General features: G+C 37.3%; 1 protein-coding gene across 2 annotated transcripts in view; it reads right to left on the bottom strand.

Annotated features, from left to right (window-relative positions):
* The window catches only part of LOC131048568 (uncharacterized), a 180,503-nt gene extending 157,072 nt beyond the window's left edge, over window positions 1-23,431 (bottom strand). The window contains exon 1 of one of the 2 annotated variants that reach the window (XM_057982567.2): window positions 22,418-23,431. In XM_057982567.2, coding sequence (XP_057838550.1) covers window positions 22,418-23,343 — 926 coding nt within the window. In that variant the 5' untranslated portion in view covers window positions 23,344-23,431. The remainder of the gene's footprint in view (window positions 1-22,417) is intronic. The other variant, XM_057982568.2, reaches the window with a different exon arrangement.
* Window positions 23,432-24,092: the final 661 nt, after the last annotated feature.

Genomic DNA, 24,092 nt, shown 5'->3' with positions numbered 1-24,092 from the left:
GAGGTGATATGATATCATGATGAGATGATAAGCTTCTTTCATTCACATGAGTGTAGTCATTGTGTTAGTCATCACGATGAGGTGATGTGACTTGTAGACATCTAGAAGGATTCCTCCCTAGCTAAGAGGGAGTAGGCCTGTCGATGACATAGCGTTGGTCGTAATCCTATAGGCCGACTAACTAAGACCAAATATATGAATGGCCTATCAGCCTTACATATTTGGTGTTTCGATTATTTGTATTTTAGCCATGATGGACAATATCACGTTGAGTGACTCCGTGATAAGCTCCTTCCACATATGGGTGTATCCATTGTGGGTGTCATGTTAAGAGACACCATGACCTTGGTTATCTAGAAGTATTCCTCCCTAGCTAAGAGGGAGTGTTGATGTATAGCCACGGGCCTCATACTTCCAGCAGCGATCAGCAATAAACTCATATAGCCGTTGGCTATTCCTTTATTGTAGATGAGTTAATTTCAATATAATTTATATCTAGTCATTGGTGTCGACTTGTGAAGGGGCACTTAACGTGAATATAAAATAACATTTGTTTGTGGCCGACTTTGCATCTAGGAGGGTCGCATCCTTTGGAGATATATCATATCGATATGTAAAAAAGGATGTTGCTGTTTGTTACTTCAAAGGATACACATTACATTCATTTTAAAAAGATAAGAGTGAATCAACACAGCAGATCGAATATTCAAGGGCTCGGAGGTGACAATAAGAGTCTATTGTCTATGGTTGGGAAGGCAACAGTGATGGTTTGCCTATGGTTAATCAAGCTCTACCATTTAACAAAACTGTAGGGGACAAAGGTCAGGGAATGTTTAGATGTCTCCCAACCGTCACAAGGATGGCTAGACATCCCCTACAACTCAGCAAGTTTTCATTCCATTTAAAAAAAATAAAGGGGTGTCATATAGCTTCATCCAATCATTCAAGAAGAATAGGCTTACCTCTAGATAATTGGAGAAGCTAATGTTTGTGCATAGTGTCTTGCGGATTTAGGATTGATAGACTCATGGGGATCATGAAACTCCAGCTGCATGTTGGAATGTTGATCCCATAAAACTCGAACTGAGCAAAAACTCACCAAGCCCAAAAAACACAACTCAGCAAAAAATCAGCAAAACTCAACTACTTAAAAACTTGCTTAAATTTCATTAGAAAAACTTTTGTGCAAAATTCAATGACAAGTTGTATCCAATGAGTACAAAAGTGTTTTCTATTAAATTTGATTGATTAGAATGCAAATTGAATACAAAATCGCATCCTCATGTGGAATCTTGATATAATAATTAGCTAAGATACCGAATTCTGCTCTGGAAGGCTGGAATCGGATCCTGGTCCAAGCCTGGTCCGGGTCTAAGCCTGGTTCACACCTGGGTTCTCCCTGGGTGCAACCCAGCCACCTAGGTCACACCCAAGGAGAACCCACGGCGAACTCGAGCAGCCCTGTGAGAACCCAAGCCTGTGGGTGCCCAAAAAGAAGGCCTGTGGGTCAAAAAGTGTTTTTTTTAATTTTTAAAAAAAAGTTTTTTTATTATTTTTTTTCTTTTCAACCCTAATTTCACCCTTATTATGAATTTTATTCCTCTATACACTCATTCTTCTCATTTTATTTGCATTGTATCATTGTAATAATGGTAGTGATAGTTTATATTTTATAATTTTAATGTTTGAACATATATATAACATATGTATATATATAATTAAATATATATATATATATATGTGTGTGTGTACAGACATACCCATACCCGTACCCAAGAAAAAAAAAATTTGCCAATTCCGTGATTCCATATCCATACTTGAATCGGTAACTTAGATAATTAGCTAACAACATTTGGCATATTACAACATTTTAAATCTTCCTCTTCCTTGGACTAGTGTAAACTTTGGCAAAGGTTCTAAGTTTCTAATAATCACATTTGAATCTTTTATAATGACAAAATGTATCCAATGAGTCCATAAATGAGTATGGAAGTGTTTCTATTAAATTTGATTGATTTGAATGCAAATTGAATACAAAATCGCATCCACATGTGGAATATTGATATAATAATTAGCTAACAACTACTATGAATTTCTAATGATTGCCTTTGAACATCATCATGATTCATGATAATTCATAAATTGCATATTACAACATTTTAAATCTTCCTATTCCTTGGACTAGTGTAAACTTTGGGAGAGGTTCTAAGTTTCTAATAATCACATTTGAATCTTTTATAATGACAAGATGTATCCAATGAGTCCATAAATGAATACATAAGTGTTTTCTATTAAATTTGATTGATTTGAATGCAAATTGAATACAAAATTGCATCCTCGTGTGAAATCTTGATATAATAATTAGCTAACAACTACTATGAATTTATGATGATTGCCTTTGAACATCATCATGATTCATCATAATTCATAAATTGCATATTACAAAATTTTAAATCTTCCTATTCCTTGGACTAGTGTAAACTTTGGGAGAGGTTCTAAGTTTCTAATAATCACATTTGAATATTTTATACAGATAGTATGATATTGCACTATTGATCAAATATATTATGATAGTGATAAAATCAGTTGTCTAAGTTCTCAATTCTAGTCTCCACTCCTAGACCCCCTCATTGTAATCAAATTTATTATATGATGAGATTCCAATAACTAGTGGGGATTTGGGAGCGGAGACCCCAATGGGTTTGGGGGCAGCCATAGCAAGCTGCACAAAGTGTTAGATTTGAGAAAAACCCAAAAAAATTGAGTTTAAAAATTTTAGAGTTTAAAAATTTTGTAAGGATCACTGGCAGCTAAAGAAAGAAAACAGAGAAAAGAAATAGAGAACAGAGATTTAGCAGAAAATCATGAATCTTTTATTGAGTTTGTTCAAAACTAGTTTCGCCTATTCAAGGCTCATCAGTTGAACTCAAGAGAAAAAGATACAAAGGATGGAGAATATATAGAGGCGTGGAGACAAATCCACTAGCCGTTACATCTTCCAAGGCCGACACTTGACCATTGGAAAAATGGCCATTACATGACCGTTCAAATTCTCCAAAAGCTAAATCAAAAATTCAAAATTCAAAATATTTCCAAAAAATAGAAATATTTCAAATAGATCGAAATCTACTTATCCAACAACGGTTTAGGAAGCCTTGGAATGAGCCTTGCATACTTTGTGTCTTCTGTGATAATCCTTCGCAGCGGTGAATCTGTTTTGCAATTGTCTACTCGGCATAACGGATATGAGGTGATGGCAGAGCCAGATCTGAACCGCTTGTTGTTCTTTTAATTACTGTCATCACCATATGAGCTCCGCCCAAACTTCAACGTAATGTTTTCAGCATCTTCTTCTTCACAAGACTGTTTTCTTTTATAATATGGTGTTCTTCTTTGAGGTTTCAATATTGTATCATTTGGACGGACTTTTCCATATGATGACTCATAATCTATACCTACTCTAGCCTTTTGATCCTACTCCTCCGCAAAATATTCTCTATTAACATCACTCTTTGGAATAGCATTATTCATGTTAATGGCCAAAGTCGTATCCCGAACTTGGACAAGCAATCCATACTCAAGATCTTGGTCAAGGATTTCTTCTGCATCAAACTCTTGAGTCCGACAATTCAACAGAAATCCCCAAATGAATGTCTGATGCAAGGCAACAAGAGCTCTTTCCCATGATAAAGAGACCAGCCAAGGATGCCAAAGTTACATATTCCTTATTGACAGTGGCTGATAGATGCCAAAATGGAATCGATACAAGAGTTAGTGTCTGCGTTGGGAGGAGCAAGAGAACGGCTATGCTGGGAGGAGCAAGAGAACGGCTATGCCCCCGAAAGAAAAAAAAAAAATAGATAAGTTTTTTACGCGTTTGGGCCTTTTTTATTGATGCAAACGAGTTTTGGCCACAGATTCAACAAGTTTTGGCCATAGAATCATCGAGTTTTAAAAATCACCAAAAGCTCGGCAAGTTTTTCACACATTTTTGCTTGAAAAACTTGACGAGCAAAAAAACTCGCAAGTTTTTAGAAACTCACTGATTATTCACCGAGTCTTCCATCTATGGTTGATCCCAAAGATACTACAAAGGTTGATGTCATGTCCCCACATTTGTAGAAAATATAATTGATATGTTTTTACCATAACATATGTAAAATCATAATGAAATTATTATATTGCATTATTGATATCATATTATTAATTTACACTTTATATTGATTAATGATTATTTTAATTAGCAATGTTCAAAAATACATTATAAGCAATAGGAAGCAACTTACTAATTCTATTTCCTAAGGCCCAATAACCTTTGGTGAATCGGTGGGATGATTAAGTGTTACCCACGTCACATAGTGGAGGGCCCAGCTAGGTAAAGGTGGTGTCCCTTCATACTGGCTACCAAGAGAAGCATCGCGACTTTCCACCACGATGGTTGGGGAGGTTAAATACCCCTCCTCCCTGTGCAAATCAGAGGAGGAGGAAGATCAGAAAATCAGGGGTCTGCTGGAAAGGAAAGAAAAGAAAGGAATCTCCAGGGCTGCCAACAGGGATAAGGGAAAGAGTCAACAGTGACAAGTATGTATAAGTCTGACTTTTGATTTAATATTAGAATATAACCAGTCAGCAATTTATATATATTAAAATCTTATTGGTATGTAATTATGTATAACTGCTGTGTGTAATCTTAATCAAATGGGTGACATTTATATGATATTAAGTTGAGAAGCAAATAATATATAATTATTCAAACAGTATTGAAATGATTATACATAACAGTACTGTTTGTTAAACATAATACATATAGATATACATCTGTTAATGAATCCATAAGGAATAAGGCAATCAAATGCAGTTTGTAATAAATTGCTATAATACTGTAAAATGCTATTAATATAAGATGCAGCAATGACACTTAATGAATAATTCTGATTTAAAGTAATACTAACAGAAAGAACTGTTAACAATCTGATATAAGACACTAAGCAATATGGTATAATGGAAGTATAATAACTATGTCAAATACAATTGATTATCACAATTAGTTGAGCTGAATAACAAATATGATTTCAGTGGGAATATCATAATTGGTTCATTGCATATGAGGGACCCTCTCTTAGGTACGCCACTCCATAGTGGATGCCTAACCCCTGCCACATGGAGCCAAGAGGGATGAAGCATCTACTCTTGGGCTTAAGAGAGGCGGTGGTTGTGATGAGGGGGAACGGCAATAGGACACCTCGCTGGGTATGCCACTCCATGATGGATGCTTAACACCTGCCATATGGAGCCAAGGGGGATATGGTATCTGCTCTTGGGCCTAGGAGGGAGGATTGGACACCCTATCCAACTAGCCTACCCTACTGTAATGAGGAATTGGATAGCTAAGAAAAGTAACTAGCCTAGAAATCTGATTTTATCTAACAAATCTGACTGTATTTGACAGATATAACAATCTGAATTTATTTAATAAATCTCATACTAATGGTAATTAATGCATTAAGACATACATCATTCAACATACTTTTTAGTGTGTGTTTCAGTTTTATGAGTATCATTACATATATGTTCTCTGGTTTTTTATATGCAGGAAAACAGTAAACAGAGGTACTCCCATAAACTTAAATTATTTTAGACTTGGGTAAATTGGGATTAACTTTAAAGGTATAGCTAACTAGGGGACATTACAGTGGTATCAGAGCCAACATCCTGCCAGCCTAGGGATCAATAGTTGATGCAACCAAGTCAAAGAACCTTAAGGGCCCTTGAAAGAGAAAGAAAGAGGATTATGGAGCAGGAATTAAGAACATTTATGGAGAAAAATGAACAGACAAATCAAGCCATGCTCCTAGCCTTGCAAAACATAAATAATACCATGCGTGACTTAAGACCAAACTAGGGAAACAATAGGGAGGAAAATTTCAGCCAATCAGTAAGTGACAGTGGGACCACTCCCGCAACCACACTGCCTCCCTTCATACCTGGGGAAAGATCCTCAAGAGGATATGAAGAGATTAATAACCCAAATGTAGAAGCACTTGCCATGGAATATGCTAGGCTTGAACCAGAAATCAAAAGGAGCATCCCCTTCCCAGCCTATTGTGAGGCAAAAATGAAGACATCCCAAAGAGATAGGGACAACCACCCAAACCGCAGTATCCAAAACAAGATAGGGAAATTGAGCATTCCAAATTTTGATGGGACAGGAAAAACTACAGCACATGCATGGACCCAAAAATCGGAAACCTATTTAACCCTTAGTCCCATGACAGAAAGCGATGCTATAACATTTACCATATTGCACTTAGATGGGATTGCCCATGATTGGTGGCATCATGGGTTGGTCACACAAGATCATAAGAACATAAAAACCTACGAGTCCTTCAAAAAAAGACTTATTGAGAGGTTTGATCAAACGCACCCCCAAAAACACTTTAGGGAGTTAGCCAAAATAAGGCAACGAGGGTCCCTTGAAGAATATATCTCCGAATTTCAAAATCTAGCAGTCATGGTTTCAAGAATATCTGAAGAGAGGCTTACCTACCTTTTCGTAGAAGGGCTATCCAATAGCATTCGTGGCTTAGTTAGTGCCTTTGATCCTTCTACCCTACAAGGGGCAATCCAAAAAGCCACTCGCCTAGATGTTGCCCAAGCAAAGGGAAAATCTTACTCAAGTAAAACATCAACAAAAAACAAACACTTCCATGAGAAGGACAAACACAAAAAGCAGTACCTTCCCATAAAAGATCGAGAAGAACTATGAAGGAAAGGACTATATTTTGATTGCAAAGAAAAGTGGGGACCAGGTCATTTGTGTAAGCAGAAGGAAGGACGGGAAAGGGAGAAATGTTTCAAATGTAAAGAATCATGGGGCCCAAGACATGTCTGTAACCAAAAGGATTTTAGGAAGAAAAACCTATGCTTCAGATGCAAGGAAAAATGGGAACCAGGGCACAGGTGTGGGAAAAGAAGTCAAGTTCACAATATTGAGGCCATGCTCCAAGAAATGGGAGGAGTGAATCCATGCAAAAGGACAAGGGGGGATGATAATGATGATGATGATGATGAAAAGGAAGCTTGCATTTCAAAAGCATCCAAACACTATCCTTTTCGAATCCGAGGAACGATTAAAGGACAAAAGGTAACGGCCTTAGTTGATAGTGGGGCAACTCATAATTTTATTGATCAAAACTTAGTTGCAAAATTGGGTCTTGGAACTGAAGTTTTCAAGGGATTTAATGTGACATTGGCTGACGGATCCACCATTTCTAGTAGGAAGAAGATTCCCCTACTCAAGATTACTCTAGGAAGGCACCCAGTTGAAGACAAGTTTTACATTGTAGATATGGGTGACACAAATGTAATACTAGGAACTCCATGGATACATTCCTTGGGGCGTTTAATTTTTTATCACCCAAAATTAGAAATATGCTTTGTACATAAAGGAGAGAAGGTTACTTTAAATGGAATATCTGACGGATCACCTAGAGTAATTTCATCAAAAAAAATGGAGAAAGCCTTTAGACATGATCAAATTGAATGGGTAGCTCAGTGTCTGATTTTAGATAGAACTCCTCCCAAGAGGAAAGCAGCTCACATTGACATACAACCAATATTAAGAAAACACAAAAAGGTCTTCAGTGATATCCCACCCGGACTCCCTCCAAAAAGGGGCTTTGAGCATTCCATTGAACTAGAAGAAGGAACAAAGCCAGTTGTTACCACTTCTTATCGTCATCCCCGTGGATATAAGGAAGAAATTGAGAAAACCATAAAAGAGTTGTTAAGAATGGGGCACATTCAACCCAGTTCTAGCCCCTTTGCATCATCAGTTGTACTCTCAAAAAATAAGGATGGCACTATGAGGATGTGTATTGATTACAGGGCATTAAATAAACAAACAATTAAGAATAGATATCCCATTCCTCGAGTGGATGAACTTATTGATGAACTACATGGGGCCGTCTACTTCTCCAAAATTGATTTAAGATTAGGTTACCATCAGATCAGGCTAAGAGAAGAGGACATACCAAAAACAGCTTTCCGGTGCCACTATGGACATTTTGAGTTCCTCGTCTTACCTTTGGGGCTAACTAATGCCCCAGCTACTTTCCAATTCTGTATGAATCACATTTTTAGAGGGAAGCTGAGAAAATTCTTATTGGTATTTTTTGATGATATACTGATCTACAGCAGAACATGGGAAGAACACTTAAAGCATATGGATGAGATACTAAACATACTAGAGCAGCATTCCTTATTTGCTAAGCAATCTAAGTGTGAATTTGGCATGGAGGAAATTTTGTACTTAGGCCATAAAATCAATGCTCAAGGGGTAAAAGTTGATGAGGAGAAGATTGAGGCTATCTGAAGCTAGCCAAAACTCAAAACCCTCACTCAGCTCAGAGGATTCTTGGGACTATGCAGCTATTACAGGAGGTTTGTGAAGGGATTCTCAAAACTGACCTCACCACTCACTGATCTAACCAAAAAGGGAGCTTTCTCTTGGAATGAAAAGGCACAAGCAGCCTTCGAAAGGTTGAAGGAAGTGATGAGCTTGTGCCCTGTATTGGCAATCCCTGATTTTAACTCACCCTTTGAACTATATTGTGATGCCTTAGGAGAAGGTGTCGGAGCAGTATTGATGCAAAATAGACATCCCATAGCATTCGAAAGCAGGAAACTCAAGGATGTAGAAAGGACATATTCAGTCTATGACAAGGAAATGTTAGCTATAATGCATGCTTTGGAAAAATTTAGGCAATATCTAATCTGTGGGAGGTTCATTGTAAAGACAGATCACAACAACCTTAGATTTTTCTTAAGTCAAAAGGGTTTGAATGACAGACAACAAAAGTGGGTGAGCAAGTTGCAGGCATATGATTTCGACATTGAATACATGAAGGGCAAGAACAATGTAGTAGCTGATGCATTATCACGAAGACCACATCTTGGTTCCATGTCAGCAATATCCATAGAATGGAAAACATCTCTGATCACTAAATATGCCAAGGATCAATTCTCAAGTGATTTGTTAGAAGGGAAAATTCAAGATAATAAATACCAAACTGTTGAAAGCCTCATCCTCTACAAGGGAAGAATTTACATCACCCAAGGGTCTCGATTAAAGCAGGAAATTTTGAAAACCTACCATGACAATCCATTATCTGGGCATCAGGGGTACTTTAAAACTTACAAGCAGATCAGGGAAAGATTCACATGGAAAGGACTTGAGGGAGATGTGCTAAAGCACACTAATGAGTGTCTTGTATGTCAGAAGAACAAAGAAGAGCACACTTTCCCAGCAGGTCTACTCTAACCTTTGCCCATACCAGATCAAAAATGGGAGAGCATCTCTATGGATTTTATCACGGGATTGCCCAAGGTGCAGGGTAAGGATTGCATTTATGTAGTGGTAGACTATCTCACTAAATATGCACACTTTATGGCCATATCGACAGATTTTAGAGCTCCTTAGGTGGCTGAGATATTCTTCAAGGAGGTGTTCAAGCTACATGGTCTCCCTCGAAATATTGTTAGTGATTGGGACAGCCGCTTCCTTAGCAATTTTTGGCAAGAATTGTTCAAATTAGCAGGGGTAGAATTAACCCCAAGTACCAGTTATCACCCCCAAACAGACAGGCAGACGGAGATTGTGAACAAATGGTTGGAGGGGTATTTGAGGAATTATGTCACAGGGCAGCAGAATGGTTGGCTTAAATGGTTGCACTTGGGAGAGTATTGCTATAATACTACCCACCACATGTCCATAGGGATGAGCCCCTTTCGACCATTATATGGATATGAGGCCACATCCTTTGGAGATTTGGTTCAGATAGAGAGTCCTGCCCCGGGAGCCAAGGACTTCATACAATAGAATGTGGACATCATGAACTCACTCAAGGACAACCTTCATCACACCCAAAATTAGCAAAAGGTATATGCTGATAGGGAAAGGACTGAGCGCACATTTGAGATTGGGGATATGGTCTTTTTGAGATTACAACCATATAAGCAATCATCCATCAAGGTTAGTGGAGCTGAAAAACTTCAACCCCGATTTTATGGACCATACAAGGTATTGAGGAAGATAGGAGAAGTAGCTTATGAATTGGAACTCCCTCCCAATAACAGAATTCACAATATATTTCATGTATCCTGCCTCAAAAAGGTTTTGGGGCAGCACACCATCCCATGCTCCGAATTGCCACCCTTGGATGATGAAGGGAAGTTGATCTTGGAACCAGAAACTATCCTCAATGTGCCAGAAAAGAGGTTAAGAAACAAAACTATTGAAGAATACCTAGTCAAATGGAAAGGTCTACCAATGGAGGATGCGACTTGGGAAGGACTTGAGATATTTGATCATCCAAATTTGAAATTGCTTGAGGACAAGCAATCTCGGGAAGGGAGGACTGTCATGTCCCCACATTTGTAGAAAATATAATTGATATATTTTTACCATAACATATGTAAAATCATAATGAAATTATTATATTGCATTATTGATATCATATTATTAATTTACACTTTATATTGATTAATGATTATTTTAATTAGCAATGTTCAAAAATACATTATAAGCAATAGGAAGCAACTTACTAATTCTATTTCCTAAGGCCCGATAACCTTTGGTGAATCGGTGGGATGATTAAGTGTTACCCATGTCAGATTGTGGAGGGCCCCGCTAGGTAAAGGTGGTGTCCCTTCATACTGGCTACCAAGAGAAGTATCGTGACTTTCCACCACGATGGTTGGGGAGGTTAAATACCCCTCCTCCCTATGCAAATCAGAGGAGAAGGAAGAACGGAAAATCAGGGGTCTGCTGGAAAGGAAAGAAAAGAAAGGAATCTCCAGGGCTGCCAACAGGGATAAGGGAAAGAGTCAACAGTGACAAGTATGTATAAGTCTGACTTTTGATTTAATATTAGAATATAACCAGTCAGCAATTTATATATATTAAAATCTTATTGGTATGTAATTATGTATAACTGCTGTGTGTAATCTTAATCAAATGGGTGACATTTATATGATATTAAGTTGAGAAGCAAATAATATATAATTATTCAAACAGTATTGAAATGATTATACATAACAGTACTGTTTGTTAAACATAATACATATAGATATACATCTGTTAATGAATCCATAAGGAATAAGGCAATCAAATGCAGTTTGTAATAAATTGCTATAATACTGTAAAATGCTATTAATATAAGATGCAGCAATGACACTTAATGAATAATTCTGATTTAAAGTAATACTAACAGAAAGAACTGTTAACAATCTGATATAAGACACTAAGCAATATGGTATAATGGAAGTATAATAACTATGTCAAATACAATTGATTATCACAATTAGTTGAGCTGAAAAACAAATATGATTTCAGTGGGAATATCATAATTGGTTCATTGCATATGAGGGACCCTCTCTCAGGTACGCCACTCCATAGTGGATGCCTAACCCCTGCCACATGGAGACAAGAGGGATGAAGCATCTGCTCTTGGGCTTAAGAGAGGGTGTGGTTGTGATGAGGGGGAACGGCAATAGGACACCTCGCTGGGTATGCCACTCCATGATGGATGCTTAACACCTGCCATATGGAGCCAAGGGGGATATGGTATCTGCTCTTGGGCCTAGGAGGGAGGATTCCTTGGACACCCTATCCAACTAGCCTACCCTAGTGTAATGAGGAATTGGATAGCTAAGAAAAGTAACTAGCCTATAAATCTGATTTTATCTAACAAATCTGACTGTATCTGACAGATATAACAATCTGAATTTATTTAAGAAATCTCATACTAATGGTAATTAATGCATTAAGACATACATCATTCAACATACTTTTTAGTGTGTGTTTCAGTTTTATTAGTATCATTACATATATGTTCTCTGGTTTTTTATATGCGGGAAAACAGTAAACAGAGGTACTCCCCTAAACTTAAATTATTTTAGACTTGGGTAAATTGGGGTTAACTTTAAAGGTATAGCTAACTAGGGGACATTACAGTTGATGAGGAGGAGGCACGTGATGTATTGCTTGGGGTGCCATTGGATCAAGATGATACAGCCCATCATAGTGGTAATGAATCAAACTCTGATTTTGATGCAGTGTTAGGAGATGCTGACTAGGGAAGGCTGCATGTTTCTATATTTTTGTCATTTTGTAGTTGAAATTTGTAGCCTTTGGGCATTTTGTTGTAAATTTTATATAATATATATGTGCATTGTCAATGAAGGCAATTAAATTTTGATCAAACTTAATTTGTTTATTGCTTTCTATGAAATAAAAATATCAATTAAACTCATATGAATATTTCAAATTTTTAGAAAGGTTCTACGATGTATATGTTGATTGCCTTATCAACGCTCTCATATGAATATTTCAAATTTGTATTGTCCCCTACTGGGAGGCTGCCAATTCCCAATGATTAACATACATCACTATGCATGATTATGTCTTAAATCAGATTATTAAAATTAAGGAACAATTAGGATTCATAATACATTTGACAGTTACTATTCTTAAGCCCCAATTCCTTGCTTCTCTATTAATCATCAACCCTAAGGAGGATGGGGAATTACTTGTCATAGGGCGCTTGGAAACCAATCTACAAGTAGCCTCCCTCAAGGCTTCAGGACCCTGTCCATATCCCATCTTGGGATTCACCTACCTTGTGAGGAATTACTCTGCCTCTCCCTAACAAAACCAACCTATCCTCTTAAGGGACAATAACGAGTGATTAAGGAATGGGCTACGAGAGTACTAACTTCAAATGTATTATGAATGTACATGAAATTGAGTATGGCTGTCATACATATTGCAGTCTACATCAATAGTACTACTAAATTATGGATAAGAACATTATCAAGCTTCATATATTAAGCACATCCCCATGCATATCACCAAGAACAAGGATGTTACTGCCTGTAACTTAATTACAGTTCTGATCTGATCTGATCTGATCGATGGTGATGTCACTGGATGCATTTGATTTGTTTCCTTTATGTCCCTCAATGTCAGGGAGAGGTCACACCTCTTCATCATGTATGCCCTTTGGCAAGAGACACCCTTTCCACCCTTAGCATCCTTTGAAATAGTGCAACTCTTCATTATTTCTGCCCTTTGAAAGGGACACAACCTTTCACAATCAGATCTGCACTTCTTATTTAAATCAGATCAGCACTTTTGATTCCCAAATTATACCCCCTTCAAATGAGTTCTCTTCTCCCCTTTTATACCTCATATTTGGAGGAGTCACAACTTATCATTTCATGCTTTTTGACCATTCATGAACTTTAATAAAAAAAAAAAATTTGTTAACTGCAAGAGTATCCCCACGATCGAGCCCAGCGCCCAACCTGCCTTACCTTGGTCTTACTTATTGCCAAGTTGGAGTTAGAAAGGGGTGAGCTGGGGCGAGACTAATCCCCTAGGGATGCACACAATAGCCCGGAAACCACGTGTATTGGGTAAGCCCGGGCCTTGGAGTTGAACCCGGAACCAATGGGGAGCAACCCCACAGCCCAAGCCAACTCCGCTACCCGTGCAGGCTAACTTTAATCAAATTTTAATCATATTTAATTCTTTTTTATATTTTGATTAAAATTTTATTTTTATTCTTTTGTATTTTAATTTTATTATTATTATTTATAATGAAATCCTATTCAAAGAGGGGACATTACAAAATTCTATATTTTTTTAAATTTTCCCTTTTTTAATAGTTGTCCTCTATCGTCCCCTAAAAAATGGCCTACCTGCTGTCCCCATCCCCAAAATGCACCCCATGTTGTCCCCATCCCGGAAACTTGGGATAACATAGTATACAATTCATCTTCTAAGAACAGAACTTTATATGGAGTTCCAACTCCTTGATACTCCCTGAGAGGACTTTCATAAATAGTTCAATTGTGCATTGAGGTACTCTCCATCATGTGTTCTTTCCTCCTGCAACTTTGGTGTCCAAATCTGTATCACACCTGCCAGTGTCTTGTCTTACTCCATCAGATCTTGCTATCCAATTTCTTTTGGCAAGTGTTTCATTTTTTCTTCCATACTAAAGATTACTCTTGTTTAACATTCATAGCATGGTATTATGTTCGTGCAATTGCTCATTTGTCCCTTTGATGGACTTTTTGTCGTTTGGAGTTCTTATTTATTTGAACTTGATAAAAGTTGAAGCTTATGAAAGAATAAGACCAGCACTGCGGACACATTTTTTTGTATTTTCTATATTGTTTTCTCTTTGGATTCCATTTTTTTATTGACTTTAAGAGCAAAAAAGGATTCAATTTTGTTACCTGAGTTGACCATGTATCCAGATCCTTGTTCTCTCTTGCATATGCTCTTTGAAATCAATGCTATGTTTCTTTTTCCTTCTCTTTTTGATGTGATTAGAAATATTGATTTTACAAGATGGATTATCCTGACTTTTGTTCTTTGGATTTCCTTCTTCCTGATTCGCACCGAAGATCTTGGTCAAATTTGAATGAGAACAAGTCTAGCCAAATGACCATGTTCATGACATAACCTGCATTGAATGGGACGCTCTACTCTACCTGCCATTCCCATTCTATTCCTCTTAATTCAAAAAAAATGTGATCTAGAAGCAACATTTCCAGGTAGAGGTTGTCATATGCTCTGGATAGTAAAGTTCCCGAGTTCATGGTAATTTGCAAAGCAATAGTGTATTCTCCAAGAGCACTGCCCATCCTTCTAAGAGCATTCTCTTGCCAGTATTTATTTAGAAGAAGAGGATTTATTAACCTAAGAGTCACCACACAAGGTAGATCATCAGAGAGATTAAATCCAAAGACCAACACTTAATAAAACATGCATGTTTTCTTCATAAACAATGTCTCACCTTACAAGTTAAATCTTTGGCATTAGGAGAAGTTCAACTATTCAAATGGGTTTTCAATTGCCCTGGAGAAAGATCTTGAGGGTTTGGTTCCAAGAAAAGCTCCCGCACATGTGGGTGTTAGTTCAATTCAGTACCAAGGACCAAGGGGTGAAAGGCTAGGATTTGGTATGGTGAAGGCTAGGTTTGGAGCATGAGAGTAGAATGGTAAAACAACTCTAAGTCCATACAGACACAACCATGTGGAGGAACGAATAACAAATATTTTCTTCCTTAAAGCCATGCAATTTCTTCACATGAATTTCATAACTTTCCTCCAAACTATTAAATTGTCAAAACACCTTGATTCCGATCCTTGAATCTCTAAGACCTTATTGTCTCATCCTATCTATTAAACTCTTAATGAAAGAGTTTCTTGAGTTAAACTTTATTTCCTTGAGATTCTATCAACTGATTTGCATAAGCAAAGCTCTTCTAGTTTTTCTCATGTTAAGTTTTACCTTGAGTTCAATAGCTAGGCTATTCCAACATACAATTATTATAGGCAGCTTGGGAAAAAAAATATACTTTTTACACATGTTCCACCACGTTTTTGCATCTTTAGTTCACAAAAAAAGGAACTCAATCATATCAAGATATCATTATTTCTTTGCCCCGGATAAGCTCTGTAAGTCCTTCATATTATATGACTTGTGTAATCTCATGACTCATATTGCATATTGCAACTTTCCATATCTTATTATTTTTTTCCAATCTCGTGACACTTTGTGCCATGCAACTTCCTGTATCTTTATAAATTTTTACATCTCATGACTTTTTGTGTCTCGCAAATTTTCAAATATTCTGAGAAATGGGTGATGATTGAAGCTAAGTGAATGTCAAGTGAGCAACAAGCAAAGTGTCAATCAATACCTACCAAATCTAATGGTCATTTAACCATCAATTGAGCACCAATCAAAAGAAATAACTATTAAAAATTGAAAATATATATTGCTACAACCCAAAAAAATGATAGGCAACAAATTATGAAAATATGAAGGCCACAAACTAATCAAAAGAGGCTGAAAATATAAAAAGTACAATAGCAAGTCATCGATTCCATAATCTATATGACAGACCATTAATCATAGATATAATAGGAAACATGATTTATAATGAGAGGTGCATCATGCATAGTACATATGTACATTGAGTAACAAGCTTAGAAATTGGAGTAGTCATTTGAATTTATATCTTGGAATTTACTCCTCTTCCTCTATGTTCCCCTTCCTTCACTTCTTTTTTTCTATTGTCCTCTTCATCTCTTTTTTTCTTCTCTTTTGGTAAATGCAAAACGGCTGGAGGCCATGGGTTTAAAAACGTTTTTGGGATTGGAGGATCTTGGTAGGCCTTTTTTTTAGATTTTTATTTATTTTAGATATTTTCCCTTAATTTTCATGTGTTTGATGTGGGAAGGGCCCTAAAGTCCACGGGACATCAAGACATTCAAGGGAGGGCCAAGGGATGCAAAAAAAGTCACCAAAAAGACCCCAAAAGGGGGAATGGGGAGGGGGCGTCCCCTCCAAATCCCCATGTCCCCAACATGTCACTCAAAGCCATGGTGACACATCACCCATTTAATGTTGTGCACTCGTAATGTTTGAAACTTTTAAACCTTTTTACCCACCCTTTTTGAAAATTTTCAAACCTACTTAACATTGCAACCATTGTAACAGCAATGTCAATATTGGTTAACATAGTGGTAAGCACTAGGGCCAAAATCACCAAACTTTTAAAAAATATTTTCTCTCTATCTTGGGAGTTGCATAAAAGATCTGGAAAATTGAAATTGCCAATTTTGGTGATGATGATCAATTGGAGTCAATGGTTTACTATGAATGTGATGTAGGAGCACACCAAGATATAAGAGCAATCTTCCATCAATCAAAAATATTTTCCTTTTACTTTTTGCCTGCAAATTTTTGACAATTTTCCTCAATCACGTGAGAGCCATTTCATGAACATCCACTAGAAGTTTGTTCAGTCTACAAGATTGTGGATTTCTGTAAAATTCTTTAGTGGAAACCAATACAAAAAGACTGGATCTTAGTTAGGTCTAACATGGATCCCACGTTCTATTGATTATAATTAGGGAATGGCGGATTCCAATTGCCTTGGGCAACATTGGAATCCGCCCAAGGGGGCCAGCCCCTTCCCCAACATGTAGGGTTGGGCCCTATACCTCACGGCATCTAATAAAAGACCCCACGCTACATACAAGCCTAACACGCCATCATGATAGGGCCAACCCTATCCCAATATATTTCGCATTAAATAAATTAAAAAGGTTTTAATTTATAAGGCAAGCCGACATGTTTAGGAGTATTGCTCCACATATAAATAAGCATAAACCTCACATCACAATTCACTCATTCAGTTTTATCATTCCATGCGAATTATACCTCTGCCTAAAATGCGAAGTTTGAAGAAGTAATATTGGCGATTTGTATCTATCATAAAAGGTGCTAATATCAAGAGCAAATACAATTGCAAGGAGAGCAAACTATTCTGCAAATACCATTACAAGGAGGGCGAACTATTCCAGATTCAAACAGCTAGGGTTGCAGTCCAGTTTCAGGCAAAGGGGCAGACTTCAGATACAATAAAGTGCTGACCTAGGGTGTGGATCTGATTGCTGATTATTGTGTTAAATGGAGCAGGCTTGAGACTTACAAAAGTGTAGACTTGTTAAAGACCTTATCAGCCCTATGTGCAATCATCTTCAAGTACTAAAGATAAGTGTTGTAATCTTCATATGAATATAATCCATAATCAGATCTGAGGATCTTTTCTGGCTGGGTTTTTCCTCCTAGGAGGTTTTCCCAGGGTAACCATGTCTTGTTCTTACTTTGTTCATTTCTATGTGATGCCTAAACCTAGAAAACTCTAAATCTTGCATCTAATCAATTTAGTTGGAAACTAAAATCTGTTTTCTGAGTTTATATTAATCTGAAAGTGCTAAAAGTTAACACCTTCAACAAGAACAAGCCAAGACATTCAATGTTCCTAATGAAGAAGAAAAATTTGGCAATACTAGCATTGAGTTTCCAGAAAAACATGGTTTGTTGGACTTGTTGGATGTGCTGTAGGTGCATTTCCCGTGTCTGGCAGTAGATAAAAATTTGACGAAGTGCATGATCACAAACTAGCCTCAAAAAGGCCACAGGTCATTTCATCAATCACATGGTAGTCATTTCATGAATCTCCATTAGAAGTTTGTTCAGTCTACAAGGTTGTGAACCTCTGTCAAACTATTAGGTGGAAACCAGTACAAAAAGACCTGGATCTTTGTGAGATCTGACATGGATCCAATCTTCATCAAGAACAAGCCAAGACATTCAATGTTCTTTGTGAAGATTGAGCTTGTGGAAAAATAGGGGTTATGGGACTTGTTGGATGTGCTAGAAGTGCATTTCTTGTGTCTGGCAGTAGCAAAGGATGTTACCAAGGAACATGACCACAACCGGACCAGAAAAAAGGTCACGGGTCATTTCATAATCACCTAGTAGTTACTGAGATTTTGATTAGGTACAGACTGACCAATTATTTAAAGCACATCTGTTAAGACTTGATTGATGCCTTCCAAGCATCTTTGTGCTCGATAAGGACATGATTTAAAAACCTAATTTGGTAAAATCTCTATGTAGATGTTGCCCAAGAGTTTGTTCATGCCAACAACTAAAAAACAATTCTTGACATTAATTTTGCCGAGTGTCACACTTAATTGCTGGCAGACTTTTTGAACTTTATTAAAATGTAGATTGGAAATTCGCTAACAATCTTAGTGGAAACAAGTCTAACTGCAGCTATAAAAAACAGTAATTGTGATCAAATACAACTCCAGAGATGATGTCGAGATTTGAGATATCCTTTCTTTGAAAGTAAGACACAGAAACAAAGAGAAAAAATTAACATTTTATTGTAAATTTAATGATTTGCCTATGCCAAATTGCTATGGACATTTGAACTTGATAGATAATTATGATTGAACATACACTACAATAAAGGTTCTTTGTCCTGAATCACAGTAAATGTCAATTGTGATCAAATCAAATTCATTTCTAGCGATCATAATTTTGAGACAAGAATCTCTGAAAAGAAACAGGAAGTTAGCAACCCTATTATGAATTGCATGGCCACCTTTCCTGCCTGCTAATGGAATTAGTGAATCTTATGATCGGAAATGTGCTAAAATTTAGTTTTTCAGGGCTAAATCAACTCTATGCACAACTTATAATAAACAACAATTGAGCTTGACAATTCTATAGATATGGCAGTACAGGGTGAATGTTTGATTATTATTGGGAGTACTGTGTCATAATGGGGGCATAGGATGGTGGCGTGTGTACTTATTTTATATTGCAGCTTGAAGGTTCATGAAAGTTAATATTTTTTGTGGTGTGGAGATATCTCTAGCAATGGCTACTAGGTTATGGTGCATGGAAAAAGGGGAAGGAATGTGAAAGAGAAAAGGATAATGGTGAATGGTGTGCCAAAGAAGCAGATGAGAAGAGTATCTGGTGAGGAGGTGGTGGCGGGTTTTATCTCAATGATTGATGCAGAAATCGTTAACCTTAGCTTGCGGTTTTGGCTGGAGAAGATGTGGATGCTAGCAAAGGAGATGGATGGGGCTCCTAGGGTCTGTACCATCCAGCTATGGCCAAGCTTTGGTTAGATCCTGGCTATATGCAGGAGCAATGGAATACATTTGATGCTGCCCATACTTCGGATTGTGCTTCAATTTTGTCATCAGCTTCTGGCTCTTTTCTACTACATGATGAAATTGGTGACGTACTTTTTTTTAAAGACTGCAGGATTCGGGTATAGCACCCCCCTATAAACTGCAGTACACCAGGTAAACTTTTTAATGTGACCGGTGACACTAGCGTGACACATCCTCCGGTACCACATGGGCCGGGGGGAGACTATATCTTGTGACCTCGTGCTTTACCACTGGAAGTTCTCGCCAATCAAGCTAGACCCCCAGCCCAAATTGGTGATGTACTTCACTGGGGCACACTTTGACCATTTTATGGAACATTTTCATGCTATCAAGAAATGACAAATGTGTTTGCAGAGGGCTGTCAAGGCAATAGCTTGGAGTTTGAAGATTTTTCTACCATCAGATACCATTTCGGATCATTCAGTTTGCTGTGACGAAGACAAGGTTTTAATTGTGGAGGATGATAGCAAGGGTGCAGCACCAGAGGCGTCGTCAAGTGGTGATAAATTTTCCTTAAGGTGCAAAAAAATGTATGTATATGTCAGGGCAGATCGGAGGCCTGTATAATGTGCCTCAGGCCTTCAGCACATCGGTTAGGTTTTGTGTTGTCTGCTGAACTTGAGATAATATTGTATGGTAGTATGTTATAGAGTAGCAAGTATGGTAAAGATGTTAACGTTTGTCTACGTAGTAGGTTGTAAATAATAATCTTATCCAACAGCTCGTTGGATCCTTAATCAATCGAACAGTGTGACATTTTTTTGTAGTTCCTCTGATTCTATTCATCATGGTTTTGCGGCATACCTGTCTGAAAGTATGACACAAGGAAACATTGTAATGTCCCCTACCTGATTAACACAATTAATCTATTTCAATATACTAAAATTGATTGCTGCCTGTGGTAATAAGACTGCTGCTCTCTTTTAATGCATGTATTAATAATTAATTGTTGCAAAGGCCTACAGATACGACATGCATCAGATCTGGTCTGCCACTAACTATGTGATTGCTAATGCCTTAATCGATAGGATGTAGCCAATAGGAATTACCTTCAGGTATGATAAGTCTTCATTGTTATTTGTTATGCTAATCAGGTTTTGCCTATGAGACCTTCATGAGTACTTGTGTGACATCAGTATTATGGTCACCGATTCAGTATGTTCTCACATCTTCATTCCTTGATCATGGGAATGGGTGGATATCAATTCCTTGTCTTCACCACTTCATCTTATTCTCTATGTTTCACTTGGAGGCTTGATACGAAGATCATGAAGTCTTATGGAATAAGACAATTTTCCACAATGTCTCTATGCTACAATTGTTATAAATATATAGCTAACTATTAGTACTATGTACAATTGTTAATCTGATTATTGGGTTAAGGATGGGGACATGACAAACATGTAGAGAAAAATTCGCATCTTTTCTATGAAGTTAATTTTTGCCAGTCAAAATACCAGCAGAGTTTTGAACTTGATTGATGTTTACCATTGGAGATGTGCTGTAATCAATATTTTTTCACCTCAAATGACAACCAAAGTATTTTAAAATGAAATGCCAATTAAGGTTTCCACAAAACATGTCTACACTCTTCATACACCTTTCCTGTCCTCCCATTCACATCCCCTTGCTATTGTTGTACTCAAATACCATTTATATGGCTTTGGGAGATACTTCTAGGTATCCTCTTTTTGCATTACTGCACTTATTGAAATTTAGATTGGAAATGAACTACAATTCTAGTCAGCAAAGTTTTGTGACATGGCTGTCTGAGAGTGTAACACAAGGAACCTTGAAGAGAAAATTGGAATCTTCATTAGAAAGTTAGTATTGACTGTCGAAATGCCAGCACAACGTTTTGAAGTTTATTGATATTAATATTCAAATATGTGCTGTAAATAAGATTGTTTTCATCTAAATTGACAAATCAGGCTTTTTAAACTTAATATGTCACTTAATGTCTCCATGAAAACACATCGCCACTCCTCATGTGCCTTCCATGTCCTCCTGTACCCAAAACCAAACTATTTCAAGTTTTTCTGGATATACTGTAACTTACGTTTTTTCATCTGAAAGGCCATTGAGCAGTTTATAACAAATATGAATTTTAGTGAAACCTAGTTCTATTGTTTTAGTGAAATTGAAATATGATTCGTAGATATTGCTACAAATAGATTGTGGTTTTTAGCTTTTGCTTCATACTTTTGCCTCTGTAAAAGGCCCCATATCAAATAATCTAACTCTCTGAAACAAGAACTTTTGAGGCAAATCTTCTACTGTTTTCATTTGTGTCCCTTTCTTAATTTCTACAGTATGTTTGGAGAAAGCTATCGGTGTTGAGACATGCCTGTCTGAAAGAGTGATACGGAAAATTTGTCATTCATCTAATGATCAACTTGTCCACTTAACAACTTAATTATCGATAATTAGTCATATTTAAGGTTGCAGATAATAATATAAGGTTAGTTTTGGACATCATTGATATATATGCGACTGGAGACATGCCGTAATTGGCGTGCATATACAGAGCTCTAGAGCTTTCCACCATTCATAATAAATCAAAAAAGCTTAAAGGGCAAGAATTAAAAAAAATAGAGTGCTCTGAAATATCGAGCCAAATCATTTTCTATGTAATTTTCACTGAAAGCTTTCTTTGAAACCAACGTGGATTGCAGACATTTTAATTCTCTAGCAGCAACGTGTTGCAAGATATTGTAACTTACAGGTACATGGAAGAGTGAAATCCATTGTCTTGCCTCACTTATTGATAAACGATTTTGTAACTTACCAGTACATGGGGGAGGGAAGCCCGTTGTCTTGCCTAAGAAATCTGAGACGCTGAATCGCGCTCTCCAGATCGTGGCGCTCCAGTGACTCCTTCAAGACATCCAGATGGGCCAATTGAGCTTCCTCTTCTATCCTTAACCCCAACCTGAAATCATCCCTCGCTTTTTCAAAGACCGAAGAAGACTCACCGGGAGGACGATCCCCCGAACTCTGCAAGCGATCATCCTCAGCCTCCTTCAAAGCTTTGTCGTGATCATATAAACTAATTGCCAGCTTAGATGCACAATTCCTCTGAAAAATCACCTGCCGCTGAATGTTATCACAGAGAGCCGCCATAAGCTCTGGATGATCGCGCGCTATTCGACGAAGGGATTCCACTTCCGATTCTGTTAAGGATTCGGGTAAATTATTAGTGGATTTGAATATTTCTGCCTGTAGTCTCTGCAGGCCGTAAGAAGAGAGAGACTCGAAAAATAATAAGCTTCCGTCTCCCTCAGATGACGTGGCCTTTTCTGGTTCTGGCGCCTCCGCCGGTTCTCCATTTCGATCATTTGATGGCCCCTGGGGTTGGTCTCTTAGGGTTTGTGGAATAATGCGAGACTTAATGGATTCGATTAGGAGGAGGAATTCGGCCTTTAGTTGAAGGGCCTGTGGATCGGCAGATGTTGAGGTTTCGAAGTTAAGTAATTCAGCGATTGAAAGCCAGGTTAAGTGGGCTGGGGAGCTGGTGCGACTCGACCACGCTACGCCCTCTAGTCTTGCGCCCTTCTCTATAACTGTCTGTAGAATGGCTGCCGCCAGGGCCGGGTATTTTTGCTTCAGCCTCAATAAAGAGGCTCTGAATGTTTCAAACTGCGCAAGGAACAGGTAATTTACAGTGGCACGGACCAGCAATTGCTGCTCTTTCTTTATTTCCTCTTCCGCCATTACACTACTCACTGCTCTATGCCGTGGCTCTCTCGCTCTGTGTCTATATGCAGTTATGTTTTGTGTTATATTTCTCTTTTGCTTTTCCTTTAATTTGTTTGAATCGGGTAAAACATTATTATTTTATTATATGCTGGCCGGAAAAATGCTTTGGTGGATTGAATGAAACGTACGTCCTTCCCGTCGCCAGTCTACATGCTTTTATCAAAAAAAAGTGCTGTATAAATTCTTTAAGAATTAAATGAATGAAGATTTTTAATACTTGTAGTCTATGGAATTAAATCTGCAAACTAAATAATCAATCAATCAACAAAGTTCATAAGTAAATATAAAGGGACTTCCTGTAAAAGGATCACTAATTCTTATCGATCAAGTTTTTTCTATTGTGGTATGAGTTTTTTATAATCTACATAATATTGAATACAAATTTTTGGATTAAATTCATTTAATCATATCGAGTGATCTATTATCAAGAAAAACTGTCTTAGGATTGATTTTAATAAGAAGTTTAGTTTGAAACTTGTATAAGAGATTTTTTGGCATGTTAAGAAGTGTTTTTTTTATTTTACAATGAATATAAAGAAGTGAATTGTGAGATTGGAAAATTACTTAAATTCTATTTGGTCTATTAGTAATTCTAATGGTGCTTTAAAATTGTGAAATATCTAGATTAGCAATATTTCAAGCATCAAATGGAAGTAGCTAGAGAAAATCCAAAAACACGTAATCTTAAGTAAATTCAAATAAAA

The sequence above is a fragment of the Cryptomeria japonica genome, chromosome 3 (genome assembly GCF_030272615.1).
Source record: "Cryptomeria japonica chromosome 3, Sugi_1.0, whole genome shotgun sequence".
Taxonomy (NCBI): domain Eukaryota; kingdom Viridiplantae; phylum Streptophyta; class Pinopsida; order Cupressales; family Cupressaceae; genus Cryptomeria; species Cryptomeria japonica.
This window is presented reverse-complemented; position numbering and strand designations above follow the sequence as displayed.